A 23,392-nucleotide genomic window follows, 5' to 3' on the forward strand; every position below is an offset into this window, starting at 1 on the left:
TCCAGCTGGCCTGCCAGTGCTACGTGTTGCTGCCAGGGCTTGGCGCTGGGTTTGCCCAGGGAATGAAGTACGTGGAATCCTGGGCACAGCAGCTGCACTGCCTCCTCGCGACCCTGCACAGCCTGGTGAAGCAGCTGTACGAAGGGGCAGAAGCCGGTGAGGGCAAACAAAATGAACAAATCCGGCGCGTTCGCTGTAGCGTGGCATCGCTTCAACGAGTGGGCATAAATTTGGCAGTTGTAGGCAGACGAGCCAAAAGCTGCTTTGTTTTTGACTGGCACAGACACGACGGGCTGAAGGGCCTCTTTCTGTGCTGCGCTGTCCCTATGATGCAGGAAAGTGTGAGGTTGTGCACTTTGGCTGGAAGAAGAGCCGGCTATTACATAAATGGAGAGAAACTGCATAACGCAGTGGTACAATGGTGTCTGGGTGTTCCTTGTATATGAATGGAGAGTCCACAGGCGGGTACAGCAAATAATTAGGCTTGCAAATCAGATATTGGCCTTTATAGCCAGGGAAATGGAGTAAATAAGTGGGAAAGTGTTGCTACAACTATACAGGATATTGGTGAGATTGCACTGGGAGTACTGTGTGCAGTTTTGCCTCCTTATTTAAGGACCCTTATTTATAGATCTGTCTAAAATCAGATGCTGGAGATCTGAAATAAAAAGCAGAAAGTGCTGGAGAAACTCAAGTCTCGCAGCTTCGGTGGGGAGAGAAATAGAGTTAGCCTTGCAAGTCAGACACGACAGCTTCTGCTGCTTGGAAGCAGTTTCAGAGAACGTTCTCTGGAAAGAGTCTTCAGGTGAAGGAGTTGTTTTACCACCAGAAGGCTGGGTCTTGGAGTTTAGAGAAGTGAGGGTGCCCGTGTCCAAGTATTGTAAGATTTCGAGTGGTTTTGACCTGGGATGCAGGTGGTCAGAGATTGTCCAGTCGCAGATCCTGAAAGTAAGCTGTGTTGGTGGGCGTGAGTTCAAAATCTGCCCCTGCGATTTGAAAGGATGGTAATGGAGGAAGCGAAGGAGGTGCTTTTGAGTTCAGAAAATCCTGGTGGAAGAAACAGTCATTCCCCAGCGTAGGAGGTAGAGGACAGAGTACTATACATCCCGGCGCCAAACTGCGATTTGTATTTTGTCTGTACTTCTGCTGGGGGCAGCTTCAGTTACATGAAGGAATGTGGAGAAGCCCTTAATTATAGCAGAGATGTTTCAGAGGTCAGAATTCTTCAAAATGACAGGGGATTTTTGATGTTACAGGCTTTCGATAAGAGGAGGTAGGGGGTAAGGAGAAACTGTGTCCAGGACCAGGGATGTCGCAGGTCAATGAGAAAGGAGAAGAACAAGAGTTTGATTTTAATAAGCAAGTTGTTGCGATGTGCCTGTAAAGGTGATAGAAGCTCATTTTAAATAAGAATTATAGAATCATAGAGTCACACAGCACAGAAACAGACCCTTCGGTCCAACCAGTCCATGCTGACCATAATCTCAAACTGAACTAGTCCCACTTGCCTGCACTTGACCTTCCAAACCTTTCTCATTCACGTGCTTACCCCAAATTTCTTTTAAATATTGTATCTGTACCCGCATCTACCACTTAGTGTGAAACTTATTCCGCACATGAACCACTCTGTGTAAAAAAAAAAAAAAAAAAAAAAAAAGTTGCCCCTCAAGTCTTTTTTTATATCTTTCTCCTCTCACCTCTCAACCTCTTACATGCCAGTGAGAAAAGTCCTAGGCTGTTCAGCCTCTCCCCATAGGTCAAACCCTCCATTCCTGGTAAATCCCTTCTGAACCCTCTTGAGCTTCATAATATCCTTCCTGTAACAGGGCGATCAGAACTGGACACTATACTCCAGAAGAGGTCGCATTAACACCCTGTACTCAAAGGTCTGAGCAATGAAGACAAGCACGTTAAATGCCGCCTTAATCACCCTGTCTACCTGTGATGCAAACTTCAAAGAATTAGGTACCTGAGCCCCTAGGTCTCTCTCTTCTACAACACTACCCAAGGCCCTACTTATAATTGTATAAGTCCCGTCCTTGTTTGTTTTACCAAAATGCAATACCCCGTATTTATCCAAATGAAACTCTATCTGCCACTCCTCAGCCCATTGACCCAATTGATCAAGATCTCTTTGTAGTATTAGATAATCTTCTTCATTGTCCACTAAGATCTCTTCGTAATCTTAAATAAACTTTCACTGCCTACTGCACCACCAGTTATGAAATCTTAATAGATACTTGGAAAGGGAACAAAAAAGTGTCAGGGCTTCAGGGAGGTACCTCTTTTGTGCCGTTCCTTTGTACAGAGTCTGTGCGGAGATCTGTAGATTAATTCTCGTTGACTCTTGCCTGCTGCAGACCCAGTTCGGTACGAAGGCCCAGGTGTCATGCTGCCCCTGCCTGAGCTGAACGACGGAGATCCCTTCCACGTGCTGCGGTTGAGGCAACGATTCTCCGCTCTGAGCAAGTGCCTCTCGCTGCTCCTCAGGTACGGCCGACGTCCCCTCCCCTCGCTGTCTCATTTAGCTACTGCCTGCCATCGTGTATATTGCAACCTTGCCAAATTTGCTTTCCTCCCAACCCTACATCGATCGTTTGGCGAGCGAGCCGACAGTGCCCACCTTACAGGCCTCTCTGCCTTGTTCATCCGAGTGCGTGTGTTCTAGCGGGTCCCAGCTTCCTTCGCTCAAGGCGCTGAGTGATTCAGAGCGCTGAAGAATTTCTCCGCGCTCGATGGTGTTTCTGACGTGCAGTCATTCTCTAACCCAGTGACACAGTCACCTTTACCGCTGTAAATGCACATGGACATTGGCTCGGTAGAAACAAGTTGATTGGTGCCGCAGGAAAACACCCTCCCGTGCCCCCCCACAAAACTCTCTCAATCGCAACAGGCCAGCAAGACAGCACACCCTTAATCCCGAAACAAAACTCCAGAAATCACTGGAGAAACTCAGCAGCTCCGGCAGAGCGGAATGAGAGTTAATGTTTCGAGTCCCAGTGTGACGACTCTTCAGAGCTCCACTCGTCTTCCTCTGGATTGGGCTTGGACCCAAGCCCCAGACTCCGGGGAGAGAGCTGAGCTGCGTTTGCAGAGACAGAGGCAAGACTTTGGCAGTAGGGACCGCGAGAGCCTTGTTCTCACCGCGCGGGAAGGGAGGGGAACAGTGAACTTGACTGCAAACAGCAACAATTTGCATTTACGTAGCCTTCCGAGCAACCATCCAGGACAGCCATTGTCAGGCCAAATGAGCCACCGAGCTACCTAAGGAGATGCCAAACCTTGGTGTCACAGTTGAGAGATTTCAAAGTCCAGCGTGTGTAGATCCATAGGATTCTTGCCATTAACCGGGATCCAGGTGGTTATGGGCCATTAGATGCCGGATTGAAACTAATCCTCACCGCTGCATGTTTGAGTATTTTCTGTAATCACATAACAATCTTGTGTTTCTCTCCAATGAATTTGCTCCCCTCGCTCTCCACTGGCTAGCTGTGAGCTCTGACTCTCCCTTGCATTGCAGTTCGGACTTCCCAGTGCCTGTGAAGTTGCCAGTGCAGGACGTCCTAAATTTGGTTTGTCGGATCCTGAACATCAGCACCAAGAACATGGTAAGGAAAGCCTTGCTCCCCACCTCTGGCAGGGAGGCTGTTCCTTAGCCCGAGGATCCCCGAAGCTGTTCCCGAGATCTGCTACGTCAAATGCAAACCGGCCTCATCCTGCATCCACCTCGTGCTCTCTGTCGCTGCTCAGAAACTGCTTCCCTATCTGGTGTTTTCTGACCCTCTCTCCATCTGCAGGCCGTTAATTAACTCATGGGTAGGCAGTTGTGTAGCGATGATGTCCTTGGACTAGAAACTGCGAATTGCAGGTTAACGCTCCAGGGCTAAGGCCAGGTGAAATTTGAACTCAACAAAAATCTTGAATGCAGAGCTAAGCCAACAGGGGCAAACCATGTAATCACGCTCGGTTATAAATCCAGAAAGTGATTGAGGCCAAAACATTGGATGTTTCTGAGGAGGAGTTCAATGTAGTTCTTAGGGCTAAAGGCATCAGAGGAAGAGAGCAGGAACAGGGGAATTGGATGATCAGCCGTGATCCTATTGAGCAGTGAAACAGGATCAAGAGACCGCCTCTTGCTCCTATGTTTCATTTGCGACTGATGGCATCGCTGGCTAGGCCACCATTTATTGCCCAGTGGGCAGTTAAGAGTCAATCACATTGACTGTGGGTCCGTAGTCGCATATCGGACCAAGTAAGGATGGCACTTTCCTTCCCTAAAGAACATTAGTGAACCAGATAAGTTTTTTCTCCCAGTCGACTGGTGGTCATCATTAGATTCTTAATTCCAGATTTTATTTTAATTGAATTCAAGCTCCACCGTCTGCCATGACAGGCTTCGAACCTAGGGCTCCAGAGTGTTACCTGGGTCTCTGGATCAACCGTCCAGCGATAATACCACCAGGCCAGCACTGCCTATTACTTTTCACGTTGATGTTGATTGTTGTGACTAAAGTTCTTAGGCTGCTGGGATCAAAGGGTATTGGGGGACAAGTAGGACTGAGCTGGGTGATCAGCCATGTTGAATGGCGGAGTGGGATCGATGGGCCGAATGGCCTACTCCAGCCCCTAGTTCCTGTGTTTCTATGATCATTGGTGCCTTTTATTGGAGGAAACTACTCTCCTTGCTGAACCTAGGCAGTCAGGGAAGGACAATAAATGTTGGCCTAGCCAGCGACACCCATGTCCCACAAATAAGTAGTTGTAAAATTAGAAGTTAAACACTGATTAAATGGAATCTCATTCTACCGTACGCACCACAAACTTCAACGCTACTGGTTACGTGTTCCCTGTACGCGTGGTTACTTTAACCTACGTGCGGAGACACCCCTGCAGCAGGTGGAGCTTGAACCCAGGACTTAATCATACAGTCGTACAGCACGGAAACAGACCCTTCGGTCCAACCAGCCCATGTCGACCAGAATCGCAAACTAAACTAGTCCCACCTGCCTGCGCTTGGCCCATAACGCTCCAAACCTTTCCTATCCATGTACTTAACCAAAGGTCTTTCGAGCAGTTGTAACTGTACCCATCGCCGCCTCTGGCCAGAATCAAAATAAAAACCTTAAACTACTGAAATATGTTAACGATAATAAAGTTGTGTGACACAGAAGTAGGTACACCATCGTTGTGCACATGACCCTACACCCATTTATCCCTTAAATTAACTTATAATCATTGCCTCTTTCCTAGTTCAGTTTGATTCAGCTGTCCCTGCCTACTAGATAATGATACTGGGTTCATGGCCTGTTCGTCAGCAGTCGAATATACCCTTGATTTTTATGGAATTAACCAACTGACCCCAAATCTTTTATAGAATCAGCATGGAAAGAGGCCATTCAGCCCCTTGAGTCTGCACCGACCCTATGAGGAGCATCCCACCCAGATCCCTCTCCCCCCCCCACCCCCATCCTATCCCTCTAACCCTGCATTTCCCATGGCTAACCGACCCCGCCTGCACATCCTTGGGCACCAGGGGTCAACGTCGTACGGCCAGTTCACTCTAACCTGCACGTCTTTTGACTGTGGGAGGAAACCAGAGGGTGTACAGAGCATTTACAACACAGGCCATTCAGCTCGAAGGATCGGTATTGGGTTCACAAGCCTCCACACAAACCACCTCCCATTCTAAACAATCTGACTCAGTTGGCGTAACTTTCTGTCCCTTTCTCCCTCACCCAGTCATTGAGTTTATTTTCCTTTTAGATGCATTTACAGCGTGCCCTTCAGTGACAAGTCCCACCTGCTCCCGATGCATTCGGGAAAGATTAGGTTCTTATGTGGAATTTTAATCTTTAATCTGCTGAAGTTCTTGAACTTTGTAAAGCAGGGGTGTGTTAAGTGTAAGACTTAAGTGCTTAAACGGACACTTCTACAGAAGTAAGCACAGAATCTGATGATCCAGTTGCAGATCTCAAGTGTAATGTGAAAGAGCTCTGAACCCAGTAACTACGATTAATCCACATTTGCTTTTCAAAGAGGCAGCTTATAGACGTTTCCGTTAGTTTCTCCCAGCACATCGTAAACCACGTAGTTCTACTTTACGTAAAAGTTCAAACACTTATTTAGAACAAAGAAAATTACAGCACAGGAACAGGCCCTTCGGCCCTCCAAGCCTGCGCCAATCCAGATCCTCTATCTAAACCTGTTGCCTATTTTCCAAGGATCTGAATCCCTCTGCTCCTTGCCCATTCATGTATCTGTCTAGGTACATCTTAAATAATGACACTATCATGCCCGCCTCTGTCACCTCCACTGGCAATGCTTTCCAGGCACCCACCACCCTCTGCGTAAAGAACTTTCCACGCACATCTTCCTTAAACTTTTCCCCTCTCACCTTGAAATCGTGACCCCTAGTAATTGAGTCCCCCACTCTGGGACACAGCTTCTTGCTGTCCACCCTGTCTATCTATACCTCTTATGATTTTGTAGACCTCAATCAGGTTCCCCCCCCCCCCCGCCCCCCAACCTCCGTCTTTCTAATGTAAATAATCCGAATCTACTCAACCTCTCTTCATAGCTAGTGCCCTCCATACCAGGCAACATCCTGGTGAACCTCCTCTGCACCCTCTGCAAAGCATCCACATCCTTTTGGTAATGTGGTGACCAGAACTGTACGCAGTATTCCAAATGTGGTCGAACCAAAGTCCTATACAGCTGTAACATGACCTGCCAACTCTTGTACTCAATACCCCGTCCGATGAATGAAAGCATGCCGTATGCCGCCTTGACCACTCTATCCACCTGCGTTGCCACCTTCAGGTTACAATGGACCCGAACACCCAGATCTGTGCATCAATTTTCCCCAGGGCGCTTCCATTTACCGCATAGTTCGCTCCTGAATTGGATTTAAGGAGAATTTTAAATGCTTGGGAATTGACATGTTGTTGAGAAAGAGAGACGTGTTGCTGAAGCTTTGTCTTGCTCTCATGATGACAAATGCAAGAACTCCACGTTTCACACGTTTAAATGTACATATTGTTGAGAGTTTGAAATTTGTTATTCTTATCCCGATGAGTGCAAGACTAAAAGCTCCAGCCCAATGTAGTGGCTCAGCAATAATCCTGGAGAATTTACTTCTCCGATCCCTTAGCTACTTTCATTTTTGTCTTTTGCAAGTTAGTTCCCCGCAGACTGGAATGGCTTCCTGTGTTACCCGTTGCAGTCTTGTTCTACACCTTTTGAAATGTTTAAAGAAGTTTTTCGGGAGCAGTCTGCTTCAAATTCAGCTCCTTGGTCTTGCCACGGTAGCCCTTGCCTTTATCATGCCATTACCGTGAATAGATTTGCTTGCGCTATTGCTAATCTCATGCCGTGCACACTGTCATGAAATATGACTTTCGCCCTCTCCGGTGTGGTTTTAAATAGCTTTCCTTCATCCTTGGTTGCAGAGCTGGATAGGTGAAGGACCGTTGAAGATGTTAGTCCTGCCAGCAATCCACTGTGACGCGCTAGAAATTCTCTCGGCACTCATCACTGTGTAAGTGTACCACCGTTCACCTTCTTGCCCCTCTCCTGTTTATAGAAAACCCTCCTCCAACCTCCCTCATTCATCCCGACGTTAGGTTCTGGGGCTGTCTCAATCTGACTGTCAAAAGAGAATTTGGATTCCTATCTTGAAGAACACAGTGGGCAGGGGAATGGGAGGAACTGCCTTGAGTTTGCAGAGAGGTTACACAAACCAGGCAGAGGCGTGGTCTTGTCTTTAACCGTTCTGTGACCAGTCCCCACTCCTGCTCAGTGTACAAGTTCAGAGAGATTTTTCGAGGCACAAATCACTGCCAAAATACTGACATTGATGGGGAATGTTTTGGATAGCTGTATGTACAGTAAACTTTAACTGCCACTATTCATAACCGGCAAAAATTATTTACCTTAAATACTGGAAGATTACTGTGTTGTTATTGTGATCCCCGAGTAGTCAGTCGAGGGTGTGAGTGAGAAGGCTCTCTACCGGTCAGTTTTATTTAAGGCAGAGTTGTGTTATTATTTAATGCAGTCAGATCTTGATCAGCTGGGCCAGTGGGCCAAGGAGTGGCAGATGGATAAATGTGAGGTGCTGCATTTTGCTAAAACAAACCAGGGCAGCACTTACACACTTAATGGCAGGGCCCTGGGCAGTGTTATAGAACAGAGAGAGATTTAAGGGGTACAGGTTCATAGCTCCTTGAAAGTGGAGTCACAGGTAGACTGGGTGATGAAGAAGGCTTTTTCAGCATGCTTGCTTTCATCGATTGGAGCATTAAGTACAGGAGTTGGGATGTCTTGTTGCAGCTATACAGTACAGTGGTGAGGCCACAATTGGAGTACTGTGTGCAGTTCTGGTCATCCTGCTATGGAGAGGATGTTGTTAAACCAGAAAGTGTGCAGAAAAAACTTCGCTTGTTTGCTACCTGGACTGGAAGGCTTGAGTTACAAGGAAACTTTGGATAAGCTGGGACTTTTTTTCCGTGGAGCGTAGGAGGCTGAGGGGCTGACCTTATAGAGGTCTATAAAGTCATGAGAGGCATAGGGAAGGTATATACAGCTGTTCCCCCATGGTAGGGGACCTAAAACCAGAAGGGATAGAATTAAGGTGAGAGGGGAGAGGTACAAAAGGGGCATTCTTTTCACACAGCGGGGTTGTGAGTGTCTGGAGCAGGCTGCTAGAGACAGTGGTGGCAGTGAGTTCGATTTTGGAAAGATTTGGACAGGTGATGAGATTGGGATTGATATGGAAGGATATGGACCAAATGCAGGCAAACAGGACCAGTTTAGTTGTGAAAACTGGGCGGCACGGGCAAGTTAGGGCAAAGGGGCTGTTTCTGTGCTGTAGAACTCTGACTTTAAATGAATTATGCTGTAAATAAAGTATAACAGTGTGTATACCCACTGCATTATGTTTCTAATGCTTAGTGTGTGTTTCTCCATTGATGTGGACCTCTTGATCAACCAGGATATTTAACCAACCAACACACACCTGGCCCTGTAGGTGCTGGTTAATAAAAGGCTTGCTGTTCTGTGTGTCAAATGCTGACGGTTTTCCTTAACAAGGACATAGTCTTTTTAACCGATCATTGTCTTCCCTCACCCACTTTGCAGCAGTGAATTATACAGTTTGATCGCTTCTGGAGTTGAAAGAAGCGGGATTTTATGATCCCCTGAATATGGCTCATGCAAAATTCGCGTTGTATTTTTTTTCCCAACTGCAAACGCCAATGAAATCAGCATTTCGGAGAAAATCAAGGAGCGGATATGGGTGGTCGTTTAAAAAAAAAAATCAAAGCTTTTCGTCCTGCCCTCATCAGAACAGATGCAAGAATGCCACATTTCAAAGGGAACAGCAATTCATACTGGATGAGAAAAGGGTGCGGATTGGTTGGCAAGTGACTCCCTTTGGAAATTTGGTATTCCCACATCTGACCAAATCGCCATAGAATCCCTGCAGTGTGGAAGCAGGCCCTTTGGCCCATTGAGTCCACACCGACCCTCCGAAGAGCATCCCACCCAGACCCACCACCCTACTGTAACCCTGCATTTCCCATGGCTTACCCAGCTAGCCTCCACATCCCTGGACACCATGGCGCAATTTACCACGGCCAATTCACTTAACCTGCTCATCTTTGCACTGTGGGACGAAACCAGTGCACCCGGAGGAAACCCACGCAGACACGGGGTGCATACAAACTGCATGCAGAAAGTGCCTGAGAGTGGAATAGGACTGGGGTCCCTGGCACTGTGTGGCAGCAGTGCTAACTAATGAGCCACCGTGCTGTAGGTTGTTTTCTCTCCCCTACCTTCTTCCATGGAACGTGGGCATTGCTGGCAAGACCAGTACTTGTTAACCCCCTCCCTGATTACCCCTTATCTGAGTAGTTGGACCATTTCAGTGTGCCTGGAGTCACGTGTAGGCCAGACTGGGGTGACGACAGCAGATTTCCACCCCTAAAGGGATTGGTGAAGGAGATGGGGTTTTACAGCAATTGACGACCGTTTCAGTAATAGCGACTGTGAAACTATCTTTCAATTCTAGAATTTTAAAATTGATTTTAAATTCCCCCAGCTATTGGCATGGGATTTGAACTCCTTTCTCCCAGAGCATTAACCTGGGCCCCTGGATTGTTAGCCTAGTGTCAGTCCCATAATACCATCATCTACCCTCTTTAGTGCAAGATGTAAAGCTTAAACAGCTTGCTGAGTTAACCTTTCAGAAATACCAGAGCTCCTTGCTGTCCAGCGACTAATCCTAGAGAACGGAGAAGCTTTTGAAGGTTGGAGCCTTCCGTTGTGCACAGAATGCAACTTAAATCGAACTTCTGTTAACATTCTGTCAATCCCTGTATCTAAGGAAGGGTGTGCTGACCTTGGAGAGGGTTGCGAGGAAGTTGACAAGATTGATCCCATAGTGGCTCAGTGGTTAGCACTGCTGCCTCACAGCACCAGGGACCCAGGCTCAAATTCCACCCTTGGGGTGACTGTGTGGAGTTTACACTTTCTCCCCGTGTCTGCGTGGGTTTCCTCTCACAGTCCAAAGATGTGCAGGTTAGGGTGGATTGGCCATGTTGGATTGCCCCACTGTGTCCAGGGGTGTGCAGGCTAGGTGGGTCAGCCGTGGAAATGCAGGGTCACGGGGATAGAGTAGAGGATGGGTCTGGGTGGGATGCTGTTCGAATAGTCGGTGTGGTCTCGATGGGCTAAATGGCCAGCTTCCACACTGTAGGGATTCTATGATAAAGGACTTGTCATGTGAGAGCAGTTGAGGATTCTGGATCTCGATGGATTTTAGTCGGATGAGGGGGTGATCTGATTGAAACTTAAAGGATACTGAGCGGCTTGGATAGAGTGAACGTGGAGAAGACGTTTCCATGAGTAGGAGAGACTAGGACCCAGGGGCACAGCATCAGAGTGAAGGGACAACCCTTTGGAACTAGAATGAGGAGGAATTTCTTCAGCCAGAGGGTGGTGACTCTGTGGAACTCATTGCTGCAGAGGGCTGGGTGTCTTTAAGATAGAGACAGGTTCTTGATTAGAGAGGGGGGATCAAGGGTTACGGGGAAAGGGCAGGAGAATGGAGTTGAGAAGCACATCAGCCAATCGAATGGTGGAACAAACCCGATGGGCTGAGTGGCCCGATTCTGCTCCTCTATCTCATGGTGGCTCTTGCTGTTTGGTACCTGTCGGTCAGTGTTGAAAATGACGCCCCCGGATGTGACCTTGTTGTGTTTTGCATCGACAGGAGCAGGAAGCATTTGGTCCGCTTTGCCGACGTCATCTGCAGGCTCTTCCCGCAGGTCCTGACGGCCTGGAGCGCTTCCCGGGAATCCGCCGTGCCCGGACAGGAGAGGGCCTACAGGTCAGTTGATAACGCTGAGTGACCGAAAATGGGGCATGCGCATCTGAAATCGGAGCGGAAATAGACCATTCGTCTTTATTCATTCGTGGGACGAGAGCGTTGCTGGCTAGGGCAGCATTTACTGCCCATCCCTAGGGCAGTTCAGAATCAGCCACGTCGCTGTGGGTCTGGAGTCACATGTAGGCCAGATCAGGTGAGGATGGCAGTTTCCTTCCCTAAAGGACATTAGTGAACCAGATGGGTTTTTCCAACAATTGACAATGGATTCACGGTCATCATTAGACCCTTAGTTCCAGATATTTATTGAATTCAAATTCCACCAACTGCCATGGTGGGATTCGAACCGAGGTCTCCAGAACATTACCTGGGTCTCTGGATTAACAGTCTAGCGATAATACCACTAGGCCATTGCCTCCCCCTCTAATTCGGCGCTCACAGCTGCTTTGTGTTTCAAGCTCCTTATTCCCGTTACTGACCCCCACCAATCACTATTAGTTTCCTGTTGAAAATACGAATCTATCTGCCTTATTCGCGTAGAAAAAAAAGCTCCCATGGCTACCGCAGCCTTCATTGCTTTTTGAGACAGCGTGCCAAACCTGCACAATCTTCTGACAGAAATAATTTCCTCTTACCACGGTCCTTAAAGGGACCCCACCCCCACCCTGGTGTTCTGGGTTGACCCGCAAAAAGAAAATCCTTTTTCTCTCACGTTTGGGTTTAATCCCATCAGCATGCGAAAACTCGTGCTGTCTCTTGCACGCGCTCTCTCTCTTTCTTTTTCTCCTGCCACACCCGTCCCACCCTTTGCCAGTGACACTCTGCTCTCTCATCGATCAAAAATCCATTCAGCTTAGCCTTGGATATATTCAGTGGCCCAACTTCCACTCACCAAAGCTTAAGGACCCTCGAGGAAAAGATGCGCCTCCTCATCTCCGTCTTAAATGGGCAATCCCTTACTTTAGTGCTGAGCCCCTGGGAAACCCCCTCGAGGCATCTCCTCCGACAGCCACAGAGTTATACAGCGCGGAAACAGACCTTAAAGCCCGACCAGACCATGCCAAACATAATCCCAAACTAAACTACTCCCACCTGCCTGCTCCTGGCCCATATCCTTCCAAACCTTTCTATTCATGTACTTAGATAAGTGTCTTTTAAATGTTGCAACTCTACCCACATCCACTACTTCCTCAGGAAGTTCATTTGATAAGAAAACCACCCTCTGTGTAAAAAAAAAAACACAAATTGCCCCTCGTGTCTTTTAAATCACTCTCCTCGCACCTTAAAAATTTGTCCCCCAGTCTTGAAATCCTCCACCATAGGGAAGGGACACCTACCATTTAACTGTATCCATGCCCCTCATGATTTTATAAACCTATATAAGGTCACCCCTTAACTTCCTACACTCCAGGGAAAACCATCCCAGTCTATCCAACTTTTCTTTATAACCCAAGCCTTCTATCCACGGCAACATCCTGGTAAATCTCTTCTGAACCCTCTCCAGCTTAATAATATCTTCGCTATAACAGGGCGACTAAAACTGGATACAGTACTCCAGTACTCTCCAAATTCTACGTGTTTCAATAAAATCACCTGTTTTAAATGCCACTGTTATGTGTGCCTAACTTACTGCAACTTTCCATAATGTGACTGCAGCCTGTCACTGATGGGATTAAACTACAGCTTTTTAAAGAAAATTCACTCATGGGATGTGTGTGTCACTGGCTGGACCCAGCATTTATCGCCCCGTCCCTAATCGCCCCTTGAGAAGGTGGGGGTGAGCTGCCTCCTTGAACCGCTGCAGTCCTGTTTGGTGTAGGGACACTCTCACAGTGCCCTGAGGGAGGGAGTTCCAGGATTTTGACCCAGCGACTCTGAAGCAACGGCCGAACTATTTCTAAGCCGGGACGGTGAGGGGCTCAGAGGGGAACTTGCAGGGGGTTGGTGTTCCCATGTGTGGGCTGCCCTCGTCAGTCCAGATGGTAGATGTCATGGGTTTGGAAGGGGATCTGAGAGGATCTTGGGTAAGGTTCTGACGTGCATGTTGTAGACGGTACACAGTGAGCGCCGGTGGTGGGGGGAGTGGATTTGGCCCCATTTGAGTGCCTTCTGGGTTGACCTACTGACCCCAGGCAGTTGTTTCAAAGTAAGGGCATGCGGTTTGGCAAGGGCACCTCGCCCACCATCTTGAGGGCCAGGTAGAAAGTGTCCTCCACCGCCCCCCCCCCCACTTCCTGGTCGTCCTGCGAGCAAACGGTGGGCGGAAGGGCAGGAGCTGACTGAAACGTGATGCCCTCATGTACTTGCAGCTCGGTGAGAGTCAAGGCCTACGAGGTGCTGGGGACGTGGCTGAAGGTCTGCGGGGCTTCCTCGGGCGTGCTGCAGGGGCCGTTCCACCACTGCGACGTCCTGCTGGCCAACCTGATCACAGACGTGACTCCGGTGGTGGACACGACCAAGGTAAGGGGACGCAAACGGTTGGTTTGGCGGCGGTGGCGGGGGAGAGGAGTGGTGAGGGAATTCGACGTTGTGCAGACTGCATCCCACGTGGCTCCGGGTCGCAAGTGGGGACCCAGATTGGGCACCAGCTCCTCTCCATGGGAGGGAGAGGTCACAGCAGAATACAAGGCGCGAAGAAACAAGCCTGTGTACGTTTTGTTTCTAACTGCCTCAGTTCCAAGCCATTCACTTTTGGCAACCCTGCCATTCCATTTTACCCACTGGGCGTCCAGCATCGACAACCAAAGGCCACTCATCAACAACGGCGCTCGTTCTCAACCCTTGGACTGAAAATCAAGCTTCCCCCGACACTATCCCCACCCAACCCTGTCAAACACTTCCGAGACGCCGGCATCGCAGGGTTAGGTACAGAGTAAAAGCTCCCTCTACACTGCCCCCCCATCAGACACTCCCAGGACAGAGACAGCACGGGGTTAGATACTCATTATCAATGCTTCACTGCACTCCCCCGTTCCCGCTCTGGGCGTCTCAAAGCCCAAGGCATTAAAACAGGGTCAGCACTAGGCGTGGGGAGCATCATAGTATTGACTTTCAGCCTGCGGTCTTTTGGGGGGATTTGAAACTTCTCAACCTGACTCCAGCCTCGCAATAGGGTCTCCAAACGGGGTCCAAGAGGGAGGCAGGACGCAGAGCTCAGTCGGCAAAACTCTGTTCCTCCCCCTCCTTTGCCATTAGGTTAGAGGCAGAGGCTGGTTTGCGAGGCGGGGGGAGAGGCCGAAGTTCAGAGGTCGTGGGGAGCAGACAAAACCGAGCAACCCGACTTGACCGAGCGCGGCCTTGCGTTCATCCATCTTTTCTCCCCACCCCCCAACCCTCGCAGCTCCGGTCCAGCAAGCCGATGGGGGACGGGAGCCAGCTATTCAACTACGGCAAACATAGCAACAAGAGGCAGAAGCTGATGGACATGGATGAGACAGCGGCCGTGCCAGGCCACAGGAAGCGGGATGCGACCGCTAACGGTGACGTCTGTCTGGCAGCGTTGAAAGGTACACGAGCCGTTAGTCCCCACCCCCCAAGTCCTCGGGGCCCTACATGCACAGACTGCTGCTCCAAAGGCCTTGCTGCCTGATAAAACACACACGGAGTAAAAAGGCAGGAACAGAGGGTCGCAGAGATGATTAAGGTGAGGAAAGGTAGCGGGCGCACTGGCAGCAGAGATGGAGGGGTGAGTGTTCCCCCTCGCGGTGGACTCTACAAAGAGGGAGTGCAATTTCCGAACCTCCCGTTTGCGAAGGAATCTCTTTTCTCGGAGGGTCGTTAGTGTTCGGGATTCTTCTCCCCTCCCTCTTCAGAGGGGGCTGGGCCCTCCGATATATTCTGGGCCAAGTGAAGGAGATGTTTCTGATCGTCAAGAGGGGTCGGGTGTCTAGCAGGGAGAGGGTAGACAGGGCTGTGCAACTGAGGCCACACTCGGGTGAGCTGCGATCTTGTCGAGTGGCAGTGCAGCCCCCCCCCCCCCCCCCCCCCAACACCTGGCGCCGTCACGTAATGGGACACATCTGGGGTTGGCACCGCCACCTCTCGGCGCCAGGAACCCAGGGTTCGATTCCACCCTTGGGTGACTGTATCTGTGGGGAGTTTGCACATTCTCCCCATGTCTGCGTGGGTTTCCTCTGGGTGCTCCGGTTTCCTCCCACAGTCCAAAGATGGGCAGGTTAGGGTGGATGGCCATGCTAACTTGTCCCGTAGTGTCCAGGGATTTGCAGGCTAGTTGGGTTAGCCATGGGAAATACAGGGTTTACAGGGTGGTTCTGAGTGGGATGCTATTCAGAGGGACTCGATGGCCCAAAAGGCCTGCTTCTGTACTGTAGGAATTCTGTGATTCCATGTCCTCTGGTAGGGTCCGTAGGAAATCGAGGGGCATTGCATTAAACTTACATAGCCTTGGTTTTCCATGAGAAATGAATGGGATAGAGTGATGGAGCAGGCTCGAGGGGCCAAATGGTCGGCTCTTGCCCCTGCCCCCTTGTGTTCTTGTGCACAAGTTGAACCGAGCTTCCCATTTCTGTGACTTGAAATGTAACCCAGGATCCGACAGGTTTGGGAGTGAGTCTGGGAGCTGGGTCAAAACCTGAAGGTGACAGAGGGGTGGACATACTGGACTGCGCCTCCACCTTCCGAAGGGGCAATTAAAAATGGTGCCTAATTGCTATCGTTGCCCGTGGCGCACGCACGTACCTTTCGAAGCTGGGGCAGAGACAGACTCATTGTACAGTGGCCAGAAACGAGCAGGAGTGGAGTCCTAGGCAGCCGTGAGTTGGCCCCAACTCCGGCCACAACGATGGTTAAAGTCTCCCCTCTGCATCTCTGGTGCCACCCCAGTGCTACATAGAACATAGAACAGTACAGGCCCTTCGGCCCACGATGTTGTGCCGACCTATCATCCTACTAAGATCAGTTGATCAATAAGATCAATTTGTTCCTGCTCTACCTTTTCTCACCTCAGTCTGTCATTGTAAAACCCTCTGTTCCCTTCTCCGTGTGTATTTTATCTAGTTTCCTCTCTACTTTATTCCCTTCGACTGCTCCTGCACTGTTGCACCATTCTCTGGGCAAGTAAGTTTCTCCTGAGCTGTTGGCTATTTCTTGATACCACCACATGCAGAGATTGCTCACTGAATGGCATTGCCCCCTCCTTGGTTACCTGTGCCGCGCCCCTAAATCCAGCTTTGATACCCCGTTGCCTGGCAAGAATGCCAGCTGCGGCTGCGTTCTGTGATGCCAGCCTGGTTACCCGATCTCTCCCCTGCGTTCCCGTGACTTCCCTGGCTTTCTCCCTGACTGGCGCGGGCCCTAATTCTCTGCTTTGTGTCTTCTTCCTCTTCCCCCCCACTACCCCGATGCAGTCTGTAGTGATTTGGTCCTGTCGTGCGGAAGCTTGCTGAAGGAAGAAATCCACAAGGTGAGTGCCGCTTTCTGCAGGTGCTCAGTCCGGGTTCCTTGGCAATGCGCAAGTTGTGTGGACAGATGCGGTTGTAAAGGGAGCAGCAGTTTAGAAGATGCTGGTTAGTTTTCACGTTGACTCTAATGTCAAACCCCAAGTATAAATCTGAGTGACACTCGATCAATGACCCAGACCGAGCTGACGATTACACTGACAACCGATTTTCCGATGATCAGACAGGCCTGCAATGTGGCTCACTCGCATTAAAGCCAATATAATTTCATGCCTTCAGCAAGCGAAAGAAACATGTCCAGGCTTTTTGAGCCCTTTCTCTGAAGTAAGCGAGAGCATTTGGGACATTAGTTCCCCGGTGCAAGGCCACAACCAGTCAGCTCCCTGTGAAATTTGGTATTCTTGTGTGTGTCCTGGTGAAAGCAGTGTGAGACGGTGGCTCAGTGGTTAGCACTGCTGCCTCACGGCGCCAGGGACCCGGGTTCGATTCCACCCTCGGGCGACCGTCTGTGTGGGGTTTGCACGTTTTCCCTGTATCTGCGTGGGTTTCTTCCGGGTGCTCCAGTTTCCTCCCACGGTCCAAAGATGCGCAGGCTAGGGTGGGTTGGCTGTGCAAAGTGGCCGATAGTGCCCAGGGACGTGTGGGTTAGCCAAGGGAAATGCAGGTTTACAGAGCTAGGTCGGGGCGGGAGGAAGGAATGCGGTGGTTCTAAGTGGGATGCTCTTTGGAGGGTCGGTATGGACTTGATGGGCCGAATGGGCTATTGCCACACTGTAGGGAATCTACAATTTCAATGTCGGTGTGTCATTGCTTTTCAGTGAAAACTGCGTTCGTTCTAATTTCTGTCTGCAAACTGTAACTTAAAAACAGCGAACACCACCTTGGATTCTATGAAAGCTTCTCACAACAGGTTAAATATCTTTGGTACGTAATAAACGGTGGGATACTGAGAAGCATAGACCAGCAGAGTGCTAGTCCCTGCGGCTAGCTGGCCAGTAATGAGGCCAAGGAAGCATACACAGCATTAGCCGGGGGCCACATTGCAAGAGCGAGGAGGTTATGCTGGAGCTGGATAAAACAGAAATGAGGTCACGGCTGGAGTGCTGTGTTGTAGTTCTGGTCCCAGCATTGCAAGGAACACGTTGCGTGAGAGAGGGTGCAGAGGAGATTAACCAGGATGCTCACAGGCTGGAGAGTTTTAATTATGCCGTTAAGATTTCAATGGCTAGGGATGTTTCCGCTGAAACGGAGAAGACTAATTGAATTGTATAAAATCAGAAACTTGGACAGAGAGAGTGCTTAGGACGGTCTGATTTGTTGTAATTAAAGAGATGCCTACTTGGAGAAAGAGGCAGGCAGTTTCAAAGGGATTTGAGGGTTTTACAAGATGCGGCTTTTCGATAGATTTTTAAGGTATTTTTAAGATGGATTAGTTCTGTTCTGTTTCTCTGGAAGAAGGGTGTTGTACAGTTGGCTGGATGGTCTCTCTCCCCTGTTACAGGTTTCTCGGGTGCAGTCTTGTGACTCAGCATAGAGGCCAGATTGGCACACAGCAAGATCCCAAGGCCAGCCCTGTGGGAAGGTGCTGCAGAATCTAGTCTTTGACTGCCACCTGGTGGCCTCATCTGTCCCTGAACTGTTCCCACAATACAGCATAGGAGCTTTCGGGTGTCTGAACTCCACAGTGAAGTGTTTGAATTATTAATTTGTTTTGTAAGAACACACCTCATTCCCAAAAATGATAGGAGTTTTTTTTTGATAAATTGGAAGGAGTTGGCGCTTTCTCCACTGGCAGTAAAATGTAGGAGGTGGGTGGGTTGGGGGTTACATTATACAGCCAATTGAACCTTCTTCCCCATAATCCTCGATTCCCTTCCTGATCTATCTCTGCCTCAAACGTATTTAACCCAACCTCAACAGCAACCTCCCCGCCCCCCACTACTGCGATGAAGTTAACGATGAGGCAGCGCGAATGGGCGATAGGGCGAGTGGGGAGTTGAGGTTCTGTTTTATTTTCGGAGTGAGTTTGTTCCGATCTGGAACGTGCTGCCTGTGAGGGTAATCAAAGCCGATTCGATCATGGCTTTCAAAAGGGAAATGCTAGTCAGAAAATGGCCCGCCTCAATCCATCTGAACATGCTCAGCCGTGCGTGGATTTTTTTTAAAAAATTCATTCATGGGATGAAGGTATCGCTGACCAGACAGCATTTATTGCCCATCCCTAATTGCCCAGGGGGTAGTTCAGAGTCAACCACTTTGCTGTGGGTCTGGAGTGACATGTAGGCCAGACCAGGTAAGGATGGCAGTTTCCTTCCATAAAGGGCATTAGTGAACCAGATGGGGTTTTCCAACAATTGACAATGGATTCATGGTCATCACTAGATTCTTAATTCCAGATACTTATTGAATTCAGATTCCACCATCTGCCGTGGTAGGATTCAAACCCGAGTGCCCAGAACAGTTTCTGGATGATTAGTCTAGCGATAATGCCACTACTATCACCTCTGGGGAGAGAGAAAACAGTTCACATTTTGAGTCCAGTGACCCTTCTTGAGACCCTTCTGCTTTCTTTCTCCATAGATGCTGCCAGATCTGCTGAGTCTCTCCAGCACTTCCGGTTTTTGTTTCAGGTCTTCAGTATCCACAGTTCTTTGCCTTATTCATTTGTCGATAGCGAGTCTGTGATGAGCCCCAATTCCCTGTTGATCACCTTTTTCCTCCCTCTCTCTCTCTCTCTCTCTCTCTTTCTGTCTGTTGCAGAAGCTTCATGAGCTGGTGGTACCTCTCCTGATCCGACTGCAGCAGAACACCAGCATGACAAGCCCCTATCTCCGGGGGGACTGCCGAAGGGAACTGTATCGCCTCCTCCTCTTCCTGCTGTTGGTTCCTAATTCCAAATGGCCGCCGCCACTGCACTGCGCCGTCAGAACGTTCAGCCAGGGACAGAATGACCGTGACACGGAGGTAAGAGAAACAAACCATCACCTCCGTGCCTGCCATCCTTTCGACAGCCAGTGCCTGTACTTGTAACATAACTATGTAAACAGTCACGCTGCAGTTGCACCTTCCCGCCAGGGGTCGCACTGAAGCTGGAGCGTATCACATAGAGTCATAGCACACTGAAGCAGACCCTTCAATCCAACTTGTCTGTGCCGACCAGATATCCTAAATTAGTCTCGTCCCCTTTCCCAGCATTTGGACCATATCCCTCTAAACCCTTCCTATTCATGTACCCATGCAGATGCCTTTTAAATGTTGTCATTGTACCAGCCTCCATCACTTCCTGTGGCAGGTCATTTCCTACACTCACCACCCTCTGTGTGTAAAAGTTGTCCCTTAGGTCCCTTTTAAATCTTTCCCCTCTCACCTTAAACCTACGCCCTCTAGTTTTGGACTCCCCTGGCCTGGGGAAAGGACCTGGCTGTTCATCCTACCCTCGCCCTTCACGTTTTTGAAAACCTCTGTAAACCCCACGATTGCAACAAGTAGAATTTAAAATAAATGAATAAATCTCAATGGTCCCAGTAACGGTGGTGATGATGACGTTGGTAGATTATTGGAAAACTGTTGCTGCTTGTTTAAAAACGCTGTTGGGTTCAGCCATGTCCTTTAGTGAAGGAAATCTGCCATCCTTACTGGGTCAGGCCTGCACGTGACTCCAGACCCACAGCCAACATGGTTGACTCTCCTGGCCTGTGAAATGGCTGAGGAAGCCCCTCTGTTGTATTCGAGAAAGGCTGTGACTACCTCCTGAGCTAATTGGGACCAGCAGTGGCTGTGCTAGGGTTAGCCAGGCCCTGTGATCGAACACATGTGAAAACACAGCAGCCTCAACCTTACTGTTCAGCTTCGTCCAGACGTCCCTCCTGAGCGAGCGATTGGGTTTTTGTTTCTGGGCAATCTCCACTTACGCCCCCAGGTTCTGATCTCCCCAGCAAGTGGAAACTTCCCTGTTCCCATCTGATGGACGACACGGTGGCTCAGTGGGTAGCACTGCTGTCTCACAGCGCCAGGGACCCGGGTTCGATTCCACCCTCGGGTGTCTGTCTGTGTGGAGTTTGCACATTCTCCCCGTGTCTGCGTGGGTTTCCTCCGGGTGCTCTGGTTTACTCCCACAGTCCAAAGATGTGCAGGTTAGGGTGGATTGGCCATGCTAAATTGTCCCCTAGTGTCCAGGGATGTGCTGGCTCAGGTGGTTTAGCTGTGGGTAAGGCAGGGTTACGTGGGGTGGGGGGTGTGGTGGTTGGGTCTAGGTGGGATGCTGTTTGGAGGGACCCGATGGGCCAAATGGCTGTTTCAACACTGTAGGAATTTATAATTCTATCTGACCAAACCTTTCTGGAATCGCGATGGAGTCTAGCTGGCCACACTTCAGTTACACATTTCGAGATGAAAGACCCCAGGCTCTTCAATCAAGTTTAATCCCCCCACTCTAACACCTTTCCACTAAAAAAGTGCACCTTCTCCAGTGTCATTATTTTAATCGGACAGAGTCCAAAACTCCCAATGCCCAAGAGGAACCTAACAAAGCTTAACATAACTCATCTTGTTTCCTGATAGGCAGTACCCAACCGTGCTATAAGAATGGAAGGACTTGTGAGTTGACCTCCAAAGCTTGCTTTTCATTTTAAAACAGTGACCATTCTGAGACCTATTCTCCCCACTTCCAACGCCCTCCTCCCAATAACTCCCTTCTCAATCAACCATCCATTGCCCAACTCCCAGGCTGTCTGGGACAGAGAGAATTCCACAGAGTCAGGATCTTCTGAAAGAAGAAATTCGTCCTCCTCCTCTTCCTCTCTCCCCCCCCCCCCCCCAATAGGAAACCCCTCATTTTGAAACTGTTCCCATTCGTTTAGATTCGACACCCTCCCAGCATGTATTCTGCCAAGCCCCCCTCCCCCAGGAGGTTTCAATAAGGTCAGCTCTCATTATTCTCTGCTCCAATGAGTGTTGGTCCAAACTGCTCACAAGGTGAACCTCTTCTGACATACAAGGAACTCCCCAGAGCCTGTCCCACCATCGACAAGGCACAGGTCAGGAGGGTGAGGGCATACTCCCCACTTGCCCTGGATGGGGGCAGCTCCAACAACACTCAAGAAGCACCATCCAGGACAAAGCAGCCCACTTGATTGGCACCACATCCACAAACAACCCACTCCCTCCACCACCGACACTCAGTAGCAGCAGTGTGTACCATCTACAAGATGCACTGTAGAAATTCACTAAAGATCCTCAGAGAGCACCTTCCAAACCTATAATCTGCACCGTGTAGTAGGTCAAGGGCAGTAGATAGATGGGAGCACCACCCCCTCCAAGCCACTCCCCATCCTGACTTGGAAGTATGTCGGCCGTTCCTTCAGTGTGGCTGGTTTCAAAATCCTGGGATTCCCTCCCTCTGCTATGCCATACGGGACTGCAGTGGTTCAAGAAGACAGCTCACTCCCCACCTTGTCCAGGGGCAGCAAGCAGCGTCCCACCCTGTGATGCCAAAAGGTCCTATTAGATAATTGAGAGTTAATTTGCACGTAGCAAGCTACAACAGACTGCACAGTTCAAGGTGGCTCACCAATGACTTCTCAAGGGGTAATTCGGGATGGCCACGTCCTCTACCTCGCTCCCCCGCCCCCACGTGCCCCATCTGCCCGCACGCCCTCTACCTCGCTTCTCCTGCCCACGTGCGCACCCCCTCTGCCTCGCTGCCCCTCCTGCACTCGCGCTCCGAACGCTCACTCCCCTGCACGCACTCTCTCTGTTTCGCTCCCTCGCGTGTGCCGTCTCTCCTCTCTCTCTGTCTCGCTCCCACATGCCTGCGCATGCTGTTCCTCTTTCTCTATCTCGCTCCCTCACGCGGGCGGGCCGTCTGTCTATTTCTTTCTCTTTGTCTCTACCCTCCTCCCTCTTGCGCTCGCTCTCTCGCGCTCACTGTAATGAGACAGTAGCCCCATGGTCCTCTTAGATTCTCGCACCTTGATCCTGGCCAAGCAGTGGAAATTTGGAAGCTCCGAAATTGCTATAGGAAGGATGTTATTAAACTGGAAAGGGTGCAGTAAAGATTGACAAGGATGTTATTGGGACTGGAGGGTTTGAGTTATAAGCAGAGGCTGTGACTTTTTTTTGAGGCTGAGAGGTGACCTTTTAAAAGCTTATAAAATCACGAGGGACATGGATAAAGTGAATAGCCAAGGTCTTTGCCCCAGGGTATGGGAGCTCAAAACTAGACGGCATAGGGTTAAGGTGAGGGGGAAAGATTTAAAAGGGACCTAAAGGGGCAACTTTTTCATGTAGAGGCTGGTGCATGTATGGAATGAGCTGCCAGAGGAAGAGGTGGAGGCTGGTACAATTACAATTAAAAGGCATTTGGGCAGGTACATGAATAGAAAAGGTGTAGAGGGATGTGGGTCAAACGCAGGCTCATGGGACAAGATTAGTTTGGAAAACAAAACAGAAATCGTTGGAAGAGCGCAGCGGGTCTGGCAGCATCAGTGGCGAGAAATCAGTGTTAACCTCGCAACCTCAGTGTCCCTTCCCCAGAGTTTAGTTGCGACGTTAACTCTGAGGAAGGGGGCCGCTGGCCCTGCGACGTTAA

The 23,392-nt window shown here is 49.7% G+C and overlaps 1 protein-coding gene across 1 annotated transcript in view; it reads left to right on the forward strand.

Annotated features, from left to right (window-relative positions):
* Window positions 1-23,392, forward strand: part of pelp1 (proline, glutamate and leucine rich protein 1) — a 44,193-nt gene that overhangs the window by 15,385 nt on the left and 5,416 nt on the right. The window contains exons 2-10 of the mRNA XM_048620032.1: window positions 6-156; window positions 2,361-2,490; window positions 3,521-3,608; window positions 7,449-7,537; window positions 11,273-11,389; window positions 13,696-13,846; window positions 14,727-14,892; window positions 16,753-16,808; window positions 19,564-19,767. Of these exons, the coding sequence (XP_048475989.1) occupies window positions 6-156; window positions 2,361-2,490; window positions 3,521-3,608; window positions 7,449-7,537; window positions 11,273-11,389; window positions 13,696-13,846; window positions 14,727-14,892; window positions 16,753-16,808; window positions 19,564-19,767 (1,152 nt within the window). The remainder of the gene's footprint in view (window positions 1-5; window positions 157-2,360; window positions 2,491-3,520; window positions 3,609-7,448; window positions 7,538-11,272; window positions 11,390-13,695; window positions 13,847-14,726; window positions 14,893-16,752; window positions 16,809-19,563; window positions 19,768-23,392) is intronic.

This window comes from Rhincodon typus, chromosome 45 (assembly GCF_021869965.1).
Source record: "Rhincodon typus isolate 14 chromosome 45, sRhiTyp1.1, whole genome shotgun sequence".
Classification (NCBI taxonomy): domain Eukaryota; kingdom Metazoa; phylum Chordata; class Chondrichthyes; order Orectolobiformes; family Rhincodontidae; genus Rhincodon; species Rhincodon typus.